The 20,040-nt window shown below is 40.1% G+C and overlaps 1 protein-coding gene across 1 annotated transcript in view; it reads right to left on the bottom strand.

Annotated features, from left to right (window-relative positions):
* RASA2 (RAS p21 protein activator 2) overlaps positions 1-18,233 on the bottom strand; it is a 52,376-nt gene extending 34,143 nt beyond the window's left edge. The window contains exons 1-4 of the mRNA XM_076340965.1: positions 18,170-18,233; positions 11,644-11,749; positions 6,221-6,324; positions 5,073-5,167 (exon numbers count right to left, since the gene is read on the bottom strand). Coding sequence (XP_076197080.1) covers positions 5,073-5,167; positions 6,221-6,324; positions 11,644-11,749; positions 18,170-18,230 — 366 coding nt within the window. The 5' untranslated portion in view covers positions 18,231-18,233. The remainder of the gene's footprint in view (positions 1-5,072; positions 5,168-6,220; positions 6,325-11,643; positions 11,750-18,169) is intronic.
* Between the last annotated feature and the right edge of the window lie 1,807 nt (positions 18,234-20,040).

Genomic DNA, 20,040 nt, shown 5'->3' with positions numbered 1-20,040 from the left:
GTAACAAAGGAGCCAAAACCAGAGTGTCCAAATCACCAACCTAAACTTAAGAACTACAAAAACAATTTAGTTACAGTTTTGTTTTTAGAATCGCTACTGCATTTTAACACTGTATTTTAAGGGTTTTTTCTCCCCACAGTTTTGATATTTTGATCATTTCCACATTATGAAATATTACAAGTATCTATAATAAATACAAGTCTTCTAGTTTTCTAAAGCTCTTAAGCGGAAACGGGGCTAGCAACTGTATTTTAAATATGTATGCCAATAGGCACTCATATACTGTGCCCACATTCCATATAGAGAATCACACTACTGTTCCAAGTGTGCCACAAAGTAACTTTTGACAGTGTTAGCTTCCTTCATAAAACCTCCTCTCCTTTAAATTCAAGAGGAGAAGATGCATACTCTTTCGTCTGAAGGGTAGTCTACGCTTGGGAAAGTTATTTAGGGTGGTGGTGGGGTTTAAACAGAGTTAGAAATGCTAACAGTTATTTTCCAGTTCCCCCTCAACATCAGAAACTCTAGATTACAGTATTTCTCTTGAACTCTGTCCTCTTCCTTCCACTTCCCCCAACTCAATGGAACAAATATCACAACTGAACTATTGAATTTGTAAGAATAAGAAAGATCATCTTTATACCATACACACTATGTCAACATCTAAGTAGAAGAAAAACATTCTAAGCCAGAAGTAAGAGAACTTTATTAAAAAAAAAAAAGAAAAAACAAACAACTAAAATAACCCAGGTTATCCACTCAGAAGCATCTTCGGTAAACTAAAGTCCTTGCGGCATATGGAAAGCAAAACCGGGGCTCTAGAATACTCCACAAATAACATAATATTCCCACATTTAGTACCACCCGAATTGTTAATTCCATGTGCTTACTGCAAAAACGTCTCTACATAGCAGATACAGGTTCTGTCAGCTTCCATTGGCTTTTTTCCAGCTTTCCCATTCTAAATTAGAGCAAACATATACCATGTTTCTGAAATGTACTACATCTTACCACCTACCACACTTGAGCTCCCAGCAATATGTAATGGCCAACAGTTCCACAGTGCTAGGAATATCCGTTCAACTCGGATAACCCCGCAAGGTTTAATTCACCCAGACCTTTCTTTTTTCCTAGGGGTAGAGACCTGAGCCACTAGGAATCTACAAGCTGGCTTGAGGCTCCATCTCCATTTTTTCCAAATTTACATTTTTTCCAAATGTCCTGGTTTCGGCAGGGATAGAGTTGATTTCCTTCCTAGTAGCTGGTACAGTGTTTTGGATTTAGGATGAGAACAAAGTTGATAACGCACCGATGTTTTAGTTGTTGCTGAGCAGTGCTTACACTAGCCAAGGACTTTTTAGTTTTCCATGCTCTACCGACTGAGAAGGCTGGAGGTGCACAAGAAGCCGGGAGGGGGCACAGCCAAACTGGCCAAAGGGACATTCCATACCATGTGACGTCATGCTCAGTACAGAAACTGGGGAAAGCTGGCCGGGGGGGCCGCTGCTCGGGGACTGGCTGGGCATCGGTCGGCGGGTGGTGAGCAATTGCACTGTGCATCACTTGCTTTGTGTATTATTATTATTATCATATTATTATTATCATTTTATTTCAATTATTAAACTGTTTTTATCTCAACCCACGAGTTTTTTCTCACTTGTGCTCTTCCAATTCTCTCCCCCATCCCACCGGGTGGGGGGGAGTGAGCGAGCAGCTGTGTGGTGCTTAGTTGCCGACTGAGGTTAAACCACGACAACATTCTACATGAACACCAGGGGAATCTATTAGGAGTATAGTACTTCAATAATTATAAATCCTATCAATTTTAAGAAAGAGAACAGTGAACGTTAAGAAGTTACCTTCAAAAACCTTAGAAGTGCGTGAAAGATTTTGACCTTATCAATGTATTTTGCAAGTATAGATCAGATCTCTACAAAATGTTTCTTGCTATGAATAACAAAGACCAAGAGCACATTTAACTATATGACCTCATTTCAAACCAGCTAAATGAAGATTTAAGGAAAAAAAAAAGGGGGGAGGGAGGCAAGCAATCCTAAGAATTTTATTAGCATGCTGAGGCTATCTGCATTTTAGAAAGCGTGAAGGTTTTTTTTAACATATATATTATCAAGTTTGCGCTAGCTGCAGTTAAATATGGTCTGTTCCACTCAAATTTTCAAATGCTACTTTATTTGCTTAGTATTCCCACATTCATGTATACTTTTCAAGAACTAGTGGACAAAGGAAAAAGTTTTAAGTAAACAAGGTTACTATCCATTCATAATATTGTAACCAGCAGCAAAACAAAAAAACAGCTAAGATCAAATGACAGAGCAGATGCTTTCTAAAAATCAAAGTAATTTTTACACACTTTCAACGGCTGGGGAGAGGCCACTCTCTTCCCATACACACTTGAAAGGAAATACCCACCACCCTTCTTTCACCAAAAACTTGTATTAGCTCAAGCACATAGTGCTTTTACTCTGAAGAACTTTTAATCACATCACCTCCACTTCAGATTACCTGTATGTACAGAGCTGTGGAACCTGAATAGAAAATGACTGGACTACAGCTCCCGCATTAGGAGTGGACTGTGACCCTTGAGAAGTCCTAAACTTATTACAAGTAAGGTGGTTTTAGAAAATGACTGGTCTGTTTATTTCGCCATCTCCCCAATTCAGTTTTATTTTGTAAGAATCGGCAAGTTTAATTCTTGGTAATTCCACAAAAGACAAAATGTTACATTTAACATACTTTTAAGCCCTTCTAGAAACTGTCAAAGTTATTAATAAACTCAAATGTCTTCCAGTGATACTTTCATTTGTCCTCCCAAGGTAGAGCTGACAATTTCCCATACAGACTATAAGAACTGATGAATGGTAAAGAAAAAACAAAAATCCAAGATATGCGTATTGGTAAAGTTGATGACAGCTGGTGCCAAAGCACTTATGACTTGGTATGGATTTCGTACATCTACAAGCTGTATTCCACAATATTCAATATGCACCTCCACCACTAATGTACCTGATATACAGGCTGCTCATTATAGCAAAGTTAGCCTGTATCAAAAATAGATCACTGGGACACAGAAAGTACAGTTTTCTTGAAACAAATGACGATTTAAGGAGAAATAACCAAAACCCCAACCAAGCAAACTGCAATGTGTCCTGCATATAGCCAAGGAACACAAAATACTCCTAAGCCATCCTATTGCCTTGCACCCATCATAAATTCTGGAAAATACTCACATGGAGAGAACTAGAGGAAAAAATGCCAACTACTTGTATGGTGCCTTAAGTAGAAGAGCACATCTGAAAAGAAATTTTTTTCCCCAAACTGTTATCTAGCTTTATAAACATGCCTGCACTTTTTCTGCACATACATTATGTGAAAGCCTGCTATTTTCAGCCACGTTCCACCAATAATCTTGGGAATCTCCTAGGAATACATTTCAGTACGGTATAGCACATCCAAACCAATGAGATTTCAGCCAAATCTGGCAGATGGGAACTGGTCTCAGCTCTGCTCTTACAAGTTTCATGGAAAAAGGAAGCACGACAGAGGAGAAACCTACCCAAATGCCTTAACTCAAGGAAAGACTAACATGAGGAGCACACACCTTAGCAGAAAAGGTCATCCTTTAATGGAAGCGTCATGCAGGAGAGTGCTTTACACACGTCCCAGCCATAGAGAAGTATCAGTAAGAGCTTACATTCCACTGTGAGCTACAAAGCCACAGAAAATTAAAAACTTATTTCCAATATGTAAGAAATTGCTAAAGTCTACTAATGGAATATTATAAATGAATTTTCAAACTTACTCATGTAGTATTATGACAAGAAGTAATCTTTCATTCAATACATTCTTATGACTGAGAAAAAACATAGCAAGCATGACAATATTTAAGTCAAAGCAGAAACTGCCTTTCAGTTTTTACCTGGAAAGGACTTTCTAGAATACTCAAGAGTGATTAGATGGAAGAATTGGAAGAAGAATGAGACAACTTGCAGTTGGACTAGGTGATCTGTAGGTCCCTTCCAACTGAGCTATTCTATTACATTCTATCCTACCTGAACAAGGACTGATTTTCAACAGAAACGAGAAAGTGGTATTCAGATGTTTTGAACATCTGTCTTCATGTAAAGCAATCACATGCCCTCCAATATACCCAACAGCTGCATGCTAAACTTACAGCTCACAGATGATTAATCCTGGAAAATAACGTGTCAGGTTTTTGGTTTTTTGGGGGGTTTTTTTGTTTGGTTTTTTTTTTTTTTGAGAATCCTGCGCACCTTCACCTCTTGTAAAAGTAGACAGGACTCTCCCTACCCAGAGGGACTTCCAAGTTACTAGAAAAATACAAACACTGCCAAGTCCAAGACTTTTGCCCTCAGGCAAATCTGAAAAAACTATTAAAAATCTAACAAACTGTTTATCACAGCAACAAGGCTGAGATGCTCAAGAATACTGTTCTGTTTTCTTCCTCAAACCAAAAAGAAAATTGCTACAACTTCTAGAGCCATCTCATTTTTACATATTATGAGAACAATCCTGTCAGAAGAATTTGAACCACAGACCAAAATACAACTCTGAAGTGCAAGTTATTTGATACTGAATGCTGAAAGTATTTCAAAATAAGATAAATGAGCACAAGTACCTCCACTTTTGGAGACTTTAACCATTTCATGTCACATAATCAGTCATCATTTCAGATAACACCACAACTGACTAAAAAAAAAAAAAAAAACAACTCGGTAGTTTCCTAAATCATTCACCTGTTTCAAGTACATAGCTCCTCTTGCAAAGATTTTAGACATCAAAATACTGGTAAGACATTTCTCAAACAGTTGTTTCAAGTCTTCTGCCAGCTTTAAGTATCATGAGGAACGACACAGCCAGTTTAGAAATGTAGAATATGCATTATTCTCTAATCAAGCTGAAAGACATAGCTGTCTCACAAGAATTAAGACAGATGCTAACCTATCTGCTACAGCTCAATATAAAACTTCTACCATTACATGCACTTATCTGTATTTAATTTTTAAAATGTAAATGTTCAATTTAATAGTTACCTGAACCTCTGAATTAGAATCAACAGGTTGAAGCATAAACCAGTTCTCTTTTCCTGTGTAATTGCATAAATCTTCTTTTTTGATTGACACCTTTCCTGGGGGAGGGGGGCAGGGAGAGATAAGCATAAATATCACTTATAGGATAGGACAAATATTTAAATAGATTTGAAGTTTGATTTTTGTTTAAACTCTCTTTCTTTTAGGGTTTTTTTAAGCTTATGATGCTATATGAAAAGTTTATGGGAACAAGGAACATGAAGCATAAGTAAAGCAGAAAAATAGTTTATATAAAGCCAAATTAAGTTAATTGCAATGTATTATCTTGAATATCACTAATAACAAGATTAGGTAAAATAGAGAACACACTGGTGGCTGGAAATAACATGATAAAGATTTGAGAGAACAGTAACGGTGTTGAAGAATGTTTAAATAGGAAACCGAAGGTAGATGCCTTTTACTCTTCTGATTGCTACTTGGAAAGCTGTTATTATACCAAATTATCTGGCATCCTGGTGCAAATTATTTCCTTCCTCAATTCAAGTAATGTGAAGGCTTCTTCCACAGCAGACTGTCAGAGCTTTACAGCAACCATATCCAAACAGCAGCTGCAATAGAGCCATTATGTGGGGCGGGGCGGGAGGGAATCCACCTCCTGTAATTTTTCACCTAAGCTACATAAGTTGCTGTAAAATGCTTTGTAAGTCACTAAGTTACTGGTTGCGCTGACACAGAAAAAAATTATCTATAAATAGTTTTAAGAATTATTCCACAATAATTGCAATTATTGTGGAATAATTCCACAATTCATTCTTTAAAGACCTACAAGTAGTAACAACTATTCAAATATTCCAGTGAAACAGAAGTGGAGAAAAAACAAATAGAATTTAAAAAAAATGTATTGAGACTATAATTATAAGACTACAAAATCTCCTATTAGCCTAAAAAATAAACATATTTTAGTATAATAGAATAAAGCAAGGAAACAAAATCCTGCTTTTCAAACTTTAAAGGAGCATTTAGTTTAAATGCACTATACACTGTGTTTTGAAAAATGCATCACTTTAATAATTGTATCCTTAATCTTACAGATAATGATACCGAAAATAACCAAATGTTATGCAAGATGTAGACAGTATCCCAGAACCTACCTATACGCAGGTCTTTTTGTAAAACACTTTTATCATAAATGTAGAAGGACAACCACTGGAATGTTCTTGGAATCTCAAAGTAAAACTCTTCCCCAAAATAAGGGCTGAAAAGAAAGACTGAAAGTTAAAATAGAAAAACATTTCATGTAATTTATATAGAAGACAAACATTAAATTCTACATTTTTACTGCAGTCCCAGACCTTGGCTTTTAGCACTATACTTATCTATCATCAAAGCCATCCACAACCATTTCATTACAAGAACATATAGTAACACAGCAAGTTAAAACTTCATGAGAATGCCTTACATATGTTCAAAGCGCACACACAGAAAACGTTGTCTCCTCTGCAATTTCAATCCTATTTTTCTGTCTTGAAATTATTCTAGTTGGTTCTCAACCCACCCCAAATTACTTCCTGAGACACTCACAAGTTTTGTTTCTCTTTTTTCATTCAGTATGCAATTAAATTACATTAAAACACAATTTATGAATTACTTCACTAACTGACATTTGTCTAGCTCTAACTTCCATGTCAAATTTGATGCTCAAAGATTCAGACCTGTAAAAAGAAGCCATAAGCGTAAGTAACTATAAAACAGAACAGTGAAAAAGAGAAATGTTAATCTCAAATGCACACGTTCTCCCGCATGCTGAAATGGTCACATTTCTCCATCTAATAAGTCCAATATAATGTTTACAGTTCACCCTACTTAACTGCCATTTGCACAGCCCTCTATGTAAAAAGACTCTGGGTTCCTCTATGTTAGACATTTCACGCAATGTGTTGGTATCTTCACTCAAGGAATTTATACTTCCATTGAACTTAAGGAATACTTATTGATGCAATCATAGCCAGTAGTCAGATAGTTGTATTTCAACAGACTGAACAAAACCACAATGTTATTTGTGTCACTGCAAGTTGTAAATTCTGAAAATCAAGTGCATCCACAAAAAAAACCTGCTATTTTGGAACTACTGGATTCTTAAAGACTTAAAATATTTTCAATTACAATGTATTAACATCACTGGGGAAATGTGTTCAGCTTCGTGAAACTAATTTTAGCCTCTGCTTTCTTTCTACAGAAAAGTACTGTGACGACAGTTATACCAAACCCAGAGACAAAGGGGGTTTTTTTTGTTTCCCAGTAAAGTACCTTCCTGACACTGTATTGTTACAATACTTTATTAAACTCATACAAATACGCTTATGTTTGGAACAATCAGTTCATATTACTACCTATCCAAAAGGATACCAGGAAGAATAGGGTATCATCCCTACTCTCTTCCCTCCAAAATAATTATAGAAAAACCACCAAATGCTTAAGGACCAATGGTTCATTAAATAAGTTAAAAATAAGAGAAGAGCTGGCAACTAATTTAAAAAGTGGGAAAGAACACAGGTGAAAAATCTAGTATTCCAAATTTCTAGAATTGATTTTTAGAAACAAGAGCATTAACTGCAGGAATTCATTATGAGGAATTTCACAAGTGAAAATGTTCCTTTTGTTCAAACACAGACCTTTTACCATAGGCTTCAAAGCAGACAAGTCAGTATTAGCCTTTGCACTACACTGAGAAATAATTTAAGAATTCTCAGGTGAAAGATTTGCTTGTGGTTTTTCAGCTCCCCACTTTTTTTTTTTTTCTTTTTTTTAATTTTCAAAGCCAACAAATTCAGCTTTGATTTTGAGGGCTGGGTTCTTCTTGTCAGCACCACCACTAAAGGTATAAATTCATGAGCATTACCTTTAGCAGCCCTAAGCAGCCTCAATTTCCTTATTACCTTCGCTGCTCCTTTTAGTTGTATTGACACAGTAACTTGGAACAAAAAAGATGAAACAAAGGTTTATTTTAAACTTAGGTCAATTCCGTGATACAGTTCCCCTAATAGCTACACAAATAATAGTTGCACCAGTACAAACAAAGAGATATTACGGCGGAAAGAGTAAACAGCGGGTGAACTAGCTGGCACTGGTATCAAGGGAAACTCTGCTACTAACTCAGCTTCAGTCAGACATCCTAAGAGGAACACTAGACCACAACGTACGTCAACAACTACGTATCACGAAGCGTTACGTCCCTATTCTTGCTGGATGTATGTAACTCTATGCGTCCAGTTATAATCAGATAATCTGTCTGGGATGGGGACTATTAGCAGAGACTTCCAAAAACCTATTTAGCAGCCATATCCTATGGCTAAAGAGAGCAAACTTCACAACTATACCCGCCCCCCCAAGAATGATCAGCCACTAACAATCGTTATTTTGACCTCAACATTACATGAAGTCTCAGATTTGGCAAGAAAGAACAGGTCAACAGTATGAGCATAAATAGAAGGTAACGCATTGGTTTATTCATGTTGATACATTTTTCCTTACCTAGATTAACACCACTGCCTTATGAATCAGTTGTTGATTATTCTTTAGCAAACTATGAGGCACAGAGAGAAAATTTAAGATGGAGAATAAAAAGGATTAGTAAAGAAATTCTTAGGTGGATACAGAACTGGCTGCAGGGGTACAATAGGTTATACCAATGAGGAATAATTAAAATGGAGAACTTACTCAACCTGTTCCTCAGGGATTCAGTCCTTAGTTTAGTACTTTCATTTGTGACTTTGATGCAAGAATTTTAAAGACTCTGACGGATACAAAATTAGAAGATAGTGCTAACTCAAAGGAAGACCAAACTGTCATACAGGAAGAACTGGATTACAGTAATACAGGAGATTAAATTTAAATGTGTGACATACTCCTTTGCTCTTCCCTTCCTTGTTATATTAAACTGGCAGTTCTATGACAGAAACTGACCAATGCCCCTAGACCTGTCATTTGACAAAAGCAAGTTATATCAACAAGAAAATTACTTTTTGCTATAACCTTGCATTCACACAAAGTTCAGTTTGAAAAAAAGAAACTGAATTTAGTTAAAATAAAAAAATGCAACACACACATACCACAACCCCTCCCCAATTCCTCATATTTGACCGTAGATATTTGAGGAGGCTCATGGATGTTCTTTAAACTTTCCAAGGGGAAAAAAAAAATTTCTTTCTTCAGAACGCACAGAAATCCCACACCGTGTCAGGGAATATTTCTTGAGTCAAAACATCCTTCTTTCACTTCACTATTAATTCATGTTTTTCTAACTTTGAAAAGTCATTTGCTTCACATCTGCCCTCTAACAACAGTCCCAGTGCTGGTGGAAGCCCAAACCTATTTGCACATTTTAAAAATACATTTCATTAGTTCTCAATCACTGTAGTCAAAGATAAGTTTAATTCCAGTGATAATTACTTCTACAGATGTTTAACTAGCGGATAGTCATAGAATATAATTTAGATTACAGCTAGTACAAATTCACAACCCAGAATACAGTGACAAAAACAGACTGTGAATTATGTGCGTAAGAAAAAGCAAGCAAATAATATAAAACAAAACAATTAAATTCAAAGTTGTATCTATGACTAAAATTATACTGTACTACATCTTACTGAAAAGCAATTTACAAAGTTTTCAGACTAATAAGAGATCAGAGCTTTCATCTTCCCTTCCAGTACCTCTAGGTTAGTACGGTATTCTAGTTTAACACGGTAATAAGCAACAAGATGGTATAATTAAGTTTCTGGAACAAGTGTCAGCCTTCATAACTGCATACACACTAGTCATCAAGTGTAAGCATCCAACTCTGGTCGCTGCTAATAGAGGATGACTTATTTTATTACATTTCATCAGTTTGTATGGAATCCTACTCATGCTGTCAATCTAACTTAACGCAGCTATAATTCAGAGGATGAAGGAGTTCCCTGTGTAGTCAGTGGAGGCACACATGCCCCCCAAAATTGTTGTTTTGTTATAGTGAGATTTTTCTTCCTTTCCTCGGTAAAGTACTAATGGCATTGTTTTCATTTAACCAAGTTTCAGTTAAAACTTCAGTACTATTTAAAAAAAATTTGGTGGATCTAAGGCGATTTATTTTATCAAATGTTTTACTATGCAATTAATACTTCTCTTATTATCAGGTGATTAAAGTACATAAATTTAATAACTCTTAAATGGAACATAATAAAAATGTCTGCATAAACATTAAATGTAACTGGTCTTGTTTCTAAGCGTAGTAGTAACTTTTAGGATTTCAATTATTAACATGTCAAAAATCGGACAGCAAAGTCTTTCTTTTTAAAAGATACGCCGGGTTCCTTTTTACCGATCAAAGTACTGTCTATCTGAAAGGGAAATGTTAAGTTTCTCCTTTATCAATACAGTCTCTTTAACGTTCTTCTCTGAAGGATTACTCAATTGAGTTTGTTTTGGTAATCAATCTCAATTGCAGCCAGTTAAATTCTGAAAAATTTCTGGATCTGACTACAGCAGTTACAGATCAGGAGTACGAGCAAAATATCTGTTCATGATTGCACGTACGTGGTGTTTGCTTTTCATGCAGAAGCATAAGGAGGCTTTTAAAACAATGTTTTGAAAAAGTAAAATTCCCTATTTAAATTTGCCATATGAGCAGTATGCTGTTCCTCACCCGGAAACATCTAGAGAGAGAGCTCAAAGAACAAACACTAACAATAAAACCACGGGAAACAACAAGAATTAGGAAAACTTTCAAGAATTTGAACAGGCTTTCTGGATTTTAAGAGGAAGGTTTAATGTCTCCTCCAGATAACTGAAACTGTCACTCAGATATTCTTAACAATGCAGCTGCAACGATTCTTCAGTATGGGTCATCAGTGAACTTAAGAGTTTTGAGACATAAAAGCACCTACGCTACTGCAGCTATGTTACCATGACTTTTTTGTTTGATTGTTTTTAAGGCTCTAAGACAGTAGCAGAATCTACAGCTAAGCGCTGCTCAGGGATGCAAAGCAAGCCATTCTGTGTGAGCGCTGGTTATAGTTCCCAAACCGAGAATTTCAGGAGAGAACGAGGCCTGCTCAGGGGCACATCGCACAGCACACAAAACTCTTACACATGGAAAAGTTCCAGTTCCTTCATTCTAGCAACAGGTTTTACAAGACAGACACTAAAAGCATAATTCCACCAATACAGACCAACTGCATGTCAGAAGTAGGAAATGACATGGAGAGCAAGTATCAGGCGGATTTCTTTCCCTTGAAAACAACCTGGCAAGAAAAAGAATGTTATGCTGCCCAATGGAACAGAATAAAGTAATAATGAAATATGTTTTAGCACACTTCATTTTTGAAGCACCGTATTACTCACAAGCCTCAATTTCATCTTTTTTCAACTATTCTCACGATTTACACATTGCTGTAACATTTCTGAGTAGTCGCCACAAGTCATCTCTCATTTTAAAGAGGTACAAGCAAAAGCACATGCACATTGATGCATATCTTGTTTTTATTCTGAACTGAGGCAGCCTTGCTTATCATCTCCATTTAAAAATTAAGCTTACCTTAAAGATTTTTCAACTACCTGTGTACGAAAAACTTCTTCTTGGTCCAAGTTTATGGTACAGAAAAAGTCTCTCATTTTGTTGGGTACTAAGTGTTTGGCGTCATCTGTAAATAAAAAAATGACTGTAAATATTGAGGGGGAAAAACCTACAAAATATTAGGCACAAGAATTTTACAGTTTTAATGGGTGTCCAAAATTTACTTTTCCATTCAGACAGCATGCATTTCCATATTAATTTTCAATTCGTAAGATCCAACAGTGTACAGAAATTGCTACATCCAGCTTCACGTGGAATGAGAGCCGACAGGAAGAGGAAAGCACACTGACTCATGAACACCACTTCCTGCAGCACCTGCACTTTCCCTTCAGAGGTCTCATCTCGGGCTTGACCCTGCGTAGCTTGCTAAATCCGAGAAGCCTGCAGCCTGAGGTGATACGGCATTAGGTCATTAGACCAAGACATGATCTGGCTGAGCTATTGTTCACTAGGTATTTTCTCCCCAAATATTTTGGCTAGAGGAAGCTGATTAATAAGAACTTACGCATCAAATCGTTATTTCATTTTCCACAATGATTTTAAGTTGACTGATATATTTTCAAAGGTTCAGCTACGAGTATTCTTTATTTTTTCCTAACTGTCTGGTCTAGTAGAAGGGGGAAGTCACCTACTGACTAAATGCAACATGGATAAGAACAAGTAGAAAAGGAAGTTTCTAACGAGAGAGGAATACAAAGATTTGCTGGGTATTGAGTCTAGGCCACTGCAGTAGCACACGCTGGACATCAGTCAGCCCTTTTTGGAAATGGTTACTTCTAAGTAGTTAGAGCTAAAACCAGTTCCCAGTGCTCAAATTGGAAAGCTCTTCCAAAATCTGAATGCTGCAGACATCTACATTTATTTACAGCAACACTGTCCTTTAGCTTAAACAGTTATTTCCCCCCGTATGTTTCCTTCCCCTCTGAATGTCTTTGAAGATAGCAAACAGACCCTTTTCACCTTTCATTCTGCTAAGAGAAACAAGACAAGCTTTTCTGGTACCCTCTCACATGAGAGGCTCCTAGTCGGCGAGTAGCCACTCTCTGTCCCTGTTCCACTTGAATTGTTGTCTTAAATACAGGCAACCAGAATCGTACTCTGCATTAGGTCTTAACCAGGACCTTTTACAGTAGTGTTCATCCTTACCTGCTACTGGAAATACCTCTCCCAATGAAACGCGGTATCAACATTATCTAAACTTTATTATAATGTATTAAAAAGTAATAGGATGAAAACTACATCAATGTATTGAGTTTTAATTACTTATCATGTCTGAATAACATATCACCTCCACTTTCAAAGACCACAGCTTGAAACTAGATTTGAAGTGTCATACCTGTTTCTTTTTAAAAAACCTGCAGATATGAAGCATGGTGGAGTAAGCTTTATTGTCTATGCTGTTAAGATGTAAAAATCACAATTTTGTTTTCTCCCCCCCCACTTTTTTGTTTGGTTAAATAGATTATTACAGTCGTGAAAGTTAAGTAATGCCTGGCATTGGAAAGGCTACCACAACTGTATCTGAGCAGAGAACATGACAGTTTAACAGGAACAGAGACTGAACTTCATGCATGATGTTTTCCAAGTCAGGGATTTGTACGCTGATGGAAAGCATGAATAGACGCTTAAGTAACTTCCACAGTTAAAACTTGCGCTCTCAGAAGCATCAATGAGCTTTTCATCAACTTGGGTGTGGGAGAGGAGGAAGTATACATATTATTTTTAAACACCACACTTCATGTTGACAGATTGAGAGACATGAACAGAACCGGTTTTTAATGCTATTAGACTCCAAAAAGAAACTAAACTCAAAATTACTCAAGTGAGACACTGCAGAACCATCAAGAAAAGCATCAATGATTGAACATTGCCTTAAAAAAAAAAAAAGCTATTTTAGTAAAACATATGAAAGAAAATACAAAAAAAATTCATTAAATAGGCTAGTAATCCCCAGAGACCTTCTGATACTGCAGTTTGTAATTAATAAGCATGAACTGTATGTGTCAGTTGTTCCTGATAAGAATTTATTTTTTAGTTAACTCTGTAGCTTCACCATCCTATTTTCACACAAAATATTTAAGATATAACATCACTTAATTGGCACTGTAAAGGCACTGTACAGTGGACTTTGAAAGGAAATTACAATCATTATAGCTTCATATTTTCTTAAAAGAGTAAAAATTAAGTATTTCTACATAATTATAACCTCAGAGCACTTGTCAGGTGAAGTACAGAGCATGAGACTTCACATCTTTCCAAACACCTCTTAATATCTGTGATTGTGGGAGACTTTTCAGCCATATAGTGGTCCAACTCTTCCAAGAAGCTTATTTTCTTTTAAAAAAAAAAGTCACAAGTCTCTGATTGATTACACTGTCTTACTTTTTTCCTCAAAAACCTAAAGCTATAATGGTTGCGTAAAAATCAAGTATGAACACCACCAGATATCTGCTTGAATGTTTAGACTTTCAGTGCATTCATCAAGTATGGAATTCTGAAGACCACGTATGTTTCACTGTTCAAAGGAAGGAGAAAAGGTAAGAAGTGAGAGAAGTGTATTGAGGAAATGTACACCAGTGTTTTCCAAGGGTTTGTTTAGAAAGTGTAGGTAGTATGAATGGTTAGTCAGAAACACCAAATAAAGTTGTTTTGGGGAAAAGAGAAATTAAACCAAGCAGCAATAACAGACTTACTTATTTTGTATTGACCGTATCAATTCACCAGTTTCGGTCACTGGACTAGCTTAAAGCAGAAATTATTTTCACATGACACATTTAGTAGCCTAATTCAATAGGGAAACCATGAAACGCATAATTAAAATAAACACCAACCTTTTTATTTTGAAGAGATAGAAGTTCACAATTGCTATTAGTTACCTGACTTTTAAACTAACTAATTTTATTGCCACTCAGCTATTTTGGCAAAACAGAAAAAAAGTAATTTAAAAAAAACCCCAACCACCCACACTTTGGCCAATTATGCATATTGGTTTGGATTTTAAAATATTTAGAAAATATTGTTTAGGTTCTCTATATAAATACCTATTAAAACCTCACTTCAAAATAAGATTAGATCAAACCTAAACAAAAGGGAAAAGCTGCAATGCTAATAAAGCCTCAAGTGTTAGAGCAGTAAGAGTTCAGGTGTACACCATTTAATAAATTCAAACTCTCCACATTACTTTACTGTTATGAGTTATTAGTAACTCTGGTATTACTAACAGCAATGGAGCAACCTACCAAATTCAACAGTTCTGTCAGACTCCCTTGTCTGCACATCGTTTGCTAGATGTAGACACTACATGAAAACACCAAGTTAAAGCTTGTTCACAGTTAACAGTGCATCAGAAACTAAGCAAAAGCAGGAGGTGGGATAGATAAATGCTATTCACAATATCCTCTGTCGAGTGAAAGTGCGCAATTAGCGTACATCCTCTGACAGGGACCCAGAACAAAGATGTTCAGAAGACGTCTATGCGCACAAACTCCAAAGTATTCGCTTCACAGGGCTAAACATATTACACAGCAACAATTAAATCCACTCCAGGAGTGCAGCATAATCCCAGATGACCACACAGTGTTAACAGCTCAGTGCAAGAAGTTTGAAAAAGAACACATCCTGAATTTTGTCAAATGAGCTCTGGGAGACGACAGAGCCATTTTCCAAGTGCTCCACTAAGACAGGTTTCAGTAAACACACCAAAAATCAAACTAACTAAAATCACTTACCACCTAAAAAGCTACTACTGTATGTCATAAAATGAAAACAGAAGCTAATTATAAAAGCTTAACACACTACACTATGAGATATGCCTAAAACTACATGATATCCACATACCTTTGTAAAGCGCTTTTGCCATTACTATGACACATAAAATAGAGCCACCAATACAAAAGAGTCATCATAAAGACAGACGTTCAGTGGATTTCTGATGGAAACCTGCTAAAATGTAGTATCACATTTTCGAAAAATATTATGGGGTCTTAAACTGGCAAGACCAGTTCATCTTGCCTCTTACTTGAAAACCGGAGGCAGGAGATGGGCTGCAAACACTGGTATCCCACAGAACAGAGAGAGTACCAGGGGCTGCAAATGTGTTCCTGCTCTGTTTTTTCCACTGCTAGGTATGCAATAGCTACTTTAGCCACCTTTAAGTACACGCCTCAATTCTAAATCTGTTGTGACGATTTGTGTAACATCACTAACTTTAGGTTTTACCATCTATTTGTGTATTGTAAAACAACGGTATAAATAAGACCTTACTGCAGATGGTGTTTTCTATACATGCAGAATTACACAGAACTGACACTACCTCATTAAAACTACCATGCTCTCTCACGCAACGCATACAAAATGAGTCAGTGTCAAGTCTCATCGTAGTTTAAATGCCAACAAAGCTTAGGCACCAAAATGTATTCCACTTCTAAGAAACATGTTATAAGGAATTCTTACAGACTATGAACACTTTCCAAAGTGAGGTCTGCTACTGCTAATCCCTCCAGATCAAGGGGGATTACATTATTACATTTGTTTATTATTGTTCATTCAGAGGGTTTTCCCCTAAAAAACACATTAGTAAAATACTAGCAAGAAGTGAAAATAAAACAGTATGTGCTGTGCGAAGAAGCTAAAAGAGCATCTAGGGATTTGAGGGTTCACAAGCTTCCACGGCATCTTTAACCCCTATCTTTTTTTTAAACAGTGTTTTTGTTTTGTTAGAAGAAACAAGTAGGTTTACAAAGTGATTTTCACACTGTTTCAAGACACGTCTTTTATTGCAGCTATTACTTCCACTCACTTTCCAAACGGGCTCCTACAGTTCTTACAGGTCCATCTTTGGCAACCAACTTTTTATGTATTCCCTAGGAAGCAGGTCGTAGTCCTCGGTTTACCATTACTTTTGCCAGGTAACCGAACGTTCGAAGTTATGATACAACTGCAGGCTCAATCCAGAACACATAAACGGGACGATGAAACTAGTTCCAACATAAGTCTCGAGACACTTTGGTTTTTTAATGGAAAACTTTTATCAGGTTCAACCATCACGAAATGTAAAACTCCTTGAATGTTGTGTTGTCCAGTGTTGACAAAAGCCTTATGAAACAAGTTAAGAAGCAGAACGCTGCCAATAAATAAGTCAGCTTCAGTAATTAATGCCTTAGCCCCAAAACGAACAGTAGTCTTTTTGAAAGGCAAGCTGACATGTATTGTTGCTAATATGACATGATAATAGCTAACAACCTAAGATCTCAGCAAGCGTGTGTTCAGCCTTGTCTACTCAACAGGCAACCACCCTCCATCACTAACACTGGAGTGAGAGTACCTCCACCTTCACGCAGTCTCCTATTTTCACGACCTAGCCGTCTATTTACTGAAGACATATTCAAGTTCATACATCATGACGGTATTTAAGTAAACACGACTCCATTCCTCCACCAAACCTAATCCTTCAAAAGGTTTTCACAACCGGTTCTCAACCCCAGCGCCATGCCCGATTCAACTCGTTTCGCTTCATTCTCAAAAAAGGCGATCGACTGCGTGAGAAAGGAAATAAACGGGTTGCATCTGAGCTGTATGGATGTATTTTGATACCCCTTCAGGAAGCCGCTGCACATCCTGTTTCTCCTACTCGCTTTGAAGTCCTCCCGAGCCGCACCACACTATCTGTTTTCCTCCCCGGCCCCTCCTCCTCAGCTCATCCTTCGGTTTCCCACTTTACTGAATGTATAGGTATTTTTAGTCAGCACTTCCTAACCACCAAAATAAAGTCACCAGCCTCTCTCTCTGCCTGCCTCTCACCCGCACACACGCTACACAAAGAAACAGAAGCATTAATGACCGTTTCCAGAACAGCCCTCTACCACCAACTTCCTGCACATCAATAATTTCGCAATTTCTGCTTGACAAACAGACTCCGATGCCCGAGGTCGGGGGGGGGGGGGGCATTTCTGCTCGCCCGCTGACTCAAGGAAACCCTCGGAGCAACGGATGCTTCCCGGCCGCTCCGGAGCTCCAGCGGCCCCACGGCATCCATCCATCCATCCATCCATCCCTCCTTCCCTCCCGCCCGGCCCCGGGGCCGCGCAGACCCCGGCCCGGCCCCTCCCGCCCCCGCCGGCACGTGCCGGCCGCGCCCGCCACAAAGCCCCTTCCCGGCGCCGCCGCAGCGCGGCCCGGGCCCCCGCGCCCACCCGGCGGGGCTCTCCTCGTCGCCTGGCCCGAGGGGCACCGCCGTGAGGAGCTGCTGCCCCCTCAGCGCCCCCCCGCCCCGCGGCCTCAACGGCCGCCGCCCGATCGCCCGCCCGCCCCGCCGCGGGGAAGGAGGAGGGAGCTGCGGCGGCCCGCGCCGCGAAGCCAGGGCAGGAGCGGGCACCTGAGCGCGGCGGCCCCGGGCGCTCGCCCGGCCCAGCCCGGCCCGGCCCGGCCCGGCCCGGCCCGGCCCAGTCCAGCCCAGCCCCACCGCAGCCCGCCCCGACGCCGCACTTACAGATCTTCCCCCGGAGATTCTGCAGCACCCGCACCTCGTCGCCGCCGTCCCCGGCCGCCATCGCGCCAGCGCCGCCGCCTGCGCAGTGCAGCGCGCCGCGGGGGGAAGGGAGCGGCCCGGCCCCGCCACACGCCCGCGAGCCGCCGCCGCCGCCCCGCCCCCACTAGCCACCGCCCTCGGGGGGCACCAGAGACCGAAGCGGGGCGGGGGGCGGCGGGGCGCATGCGCACTGGCGCCCGTCTCCCAGCAGGCCCTTGCGCGGCGGCTCCGCCCTCGCTGGGGCTGGCGGCGGCGGTGCGGGCGCGGGCCCGGCCCGGGCAGGTCCCGCCGGCGGCGGGCCCGGGGGAGGGGGCCTTGCTGTTCCGTCTGCGCTTCGCTCGGTGCCCGGTGGTCTCGGCCGTTTCCGCAGCCTGCCCTGTTCCTCTCTGTCCCTCTTGCGGGGGCAGAGGGGCTGTAGCTGCGAGGCACGTTAAACGCCTGTGTTTACCATATTAGTACTCATTGCATTAAACGGCTGAAACGAGTGACGGAGCCGGTTGCTTTGATTTCTGGTATGCTGAGTGCCTGTCCCCGTGAAAAGCACGAGATGGCTTCTGTTGAATCTTCTCTGCTGTCACTTGCTGACGTTTGCCTGTTGGGCCGCGTAAGAAATGCCGTAAAACAAGTAGGAAATGGTTCAGCCCCCAGTGCTGCCTGAGAAACCAAGTGCAGTGGCTGCCTGCAAACTGCAACGGGCAATGCTTCGCTCACTGGAGTCCCAAGTCACCCGAAGGTGTTGGTAGACTACAGATAAAGCGCAGCAGCAGCCCGCCTTCATCAAGAATTAAAGGGCCTTCGCATCATGTTTTATACCGACGGCTCCCCGGAGATACAGATCCTAACGCAAAACTCTCTGGGATCTTGCTTACGTCTGGAGTTCGCCCCAGTCCCACGTTGGTGGTGGGCGCCGTTCTTCGGTCTGCATAATCCACCCGGCCGTCAGCTGCAGGTGGCGTGTCCGGTTTGGTGACAGGCGGGTGCATGCTGAGGGGACATCACCCTCCAGGCCCCGTAGGCACAGAGCCTGGTTGAAAGCCTTTAGTGACTGACATGTCCTAAAACAGAGGTAGTTCAGTGGGCTACAGCCGCTTTAGAAAGCAGTAGAGGACTAGGATTCCTCACTTTACGCCTCTTCAGTCTGTCCTTCTGTTAAAGCAAAGGGAAGTTTGGAAAGCTTCAGGCCAGCATCTGTCATTTGTCTCTAAAGTCCTCTGCCGTGGTGCTCTGACCATTTTTTATTTCTCCCGCACAAATCTTGCCATTATTATTACGGTACGTCATCGAGCCATATAATCTGACGGTAAGGCACTGCTGTGCCTCATTCCTTGGTGGCTCTTCCTGCATCCAACTTCTCCCCTGCTGCTCCTTCGGCACTGGTGAGGTTCCTTCCTCGTCCCCATGCTCCACATCGTGGTTGGGGGAGGACAGGTATGTGTTTAAAGGTGGCGGGTTGGGGGGGGGGGGGGCGTGCTGGGGAATAAGCAGCTTCATCACAGCAGTAACGGGTGTATTTGTATGTATGCAAAACCCAAATCTGCACAAAGGCACAAGTTTGCATAAGCTGAATTTTAACCTGTTAGAAAGGAGAGGTTCCTCTACAGTACAAATTGAGGATTTGATTACCTACAGTTGGCTATCCAGGTTGGCTGCCCTGTCTGACCGGTGGCTGGTGAACTGAGGCTAACGGGGGCAGAGTCAGAGCTTTGATCTGAGAAACATAGCAGGGTAGCACTCTGAGAATGAATATGGGTGCTTAAACTGTGGGTTGCAACATTTTGAAAGTTAGATCGTGTGACTCTAGTTCTTCCATACTCTCAAAAGTTATGGTTACA

The sequence above is a fragment of the Aptenodytes patagonicus genome, chromosome 6 (genome assembly GCF_965638725.1).
Source record: "Aptenodytes patagonicus chromosome 6, bAptPat1.pri.cur, whole genome shotgun sequence".
NCBI lineage: Eukaryota > Metazoa > Chordata > Aves > Sphenisciformes > Spheniscidae > Aptenodytes > Aptenodytes patagonicus.
This window is presented reverse-complemented; position numbering and strand designations above follow the sequence as displayed.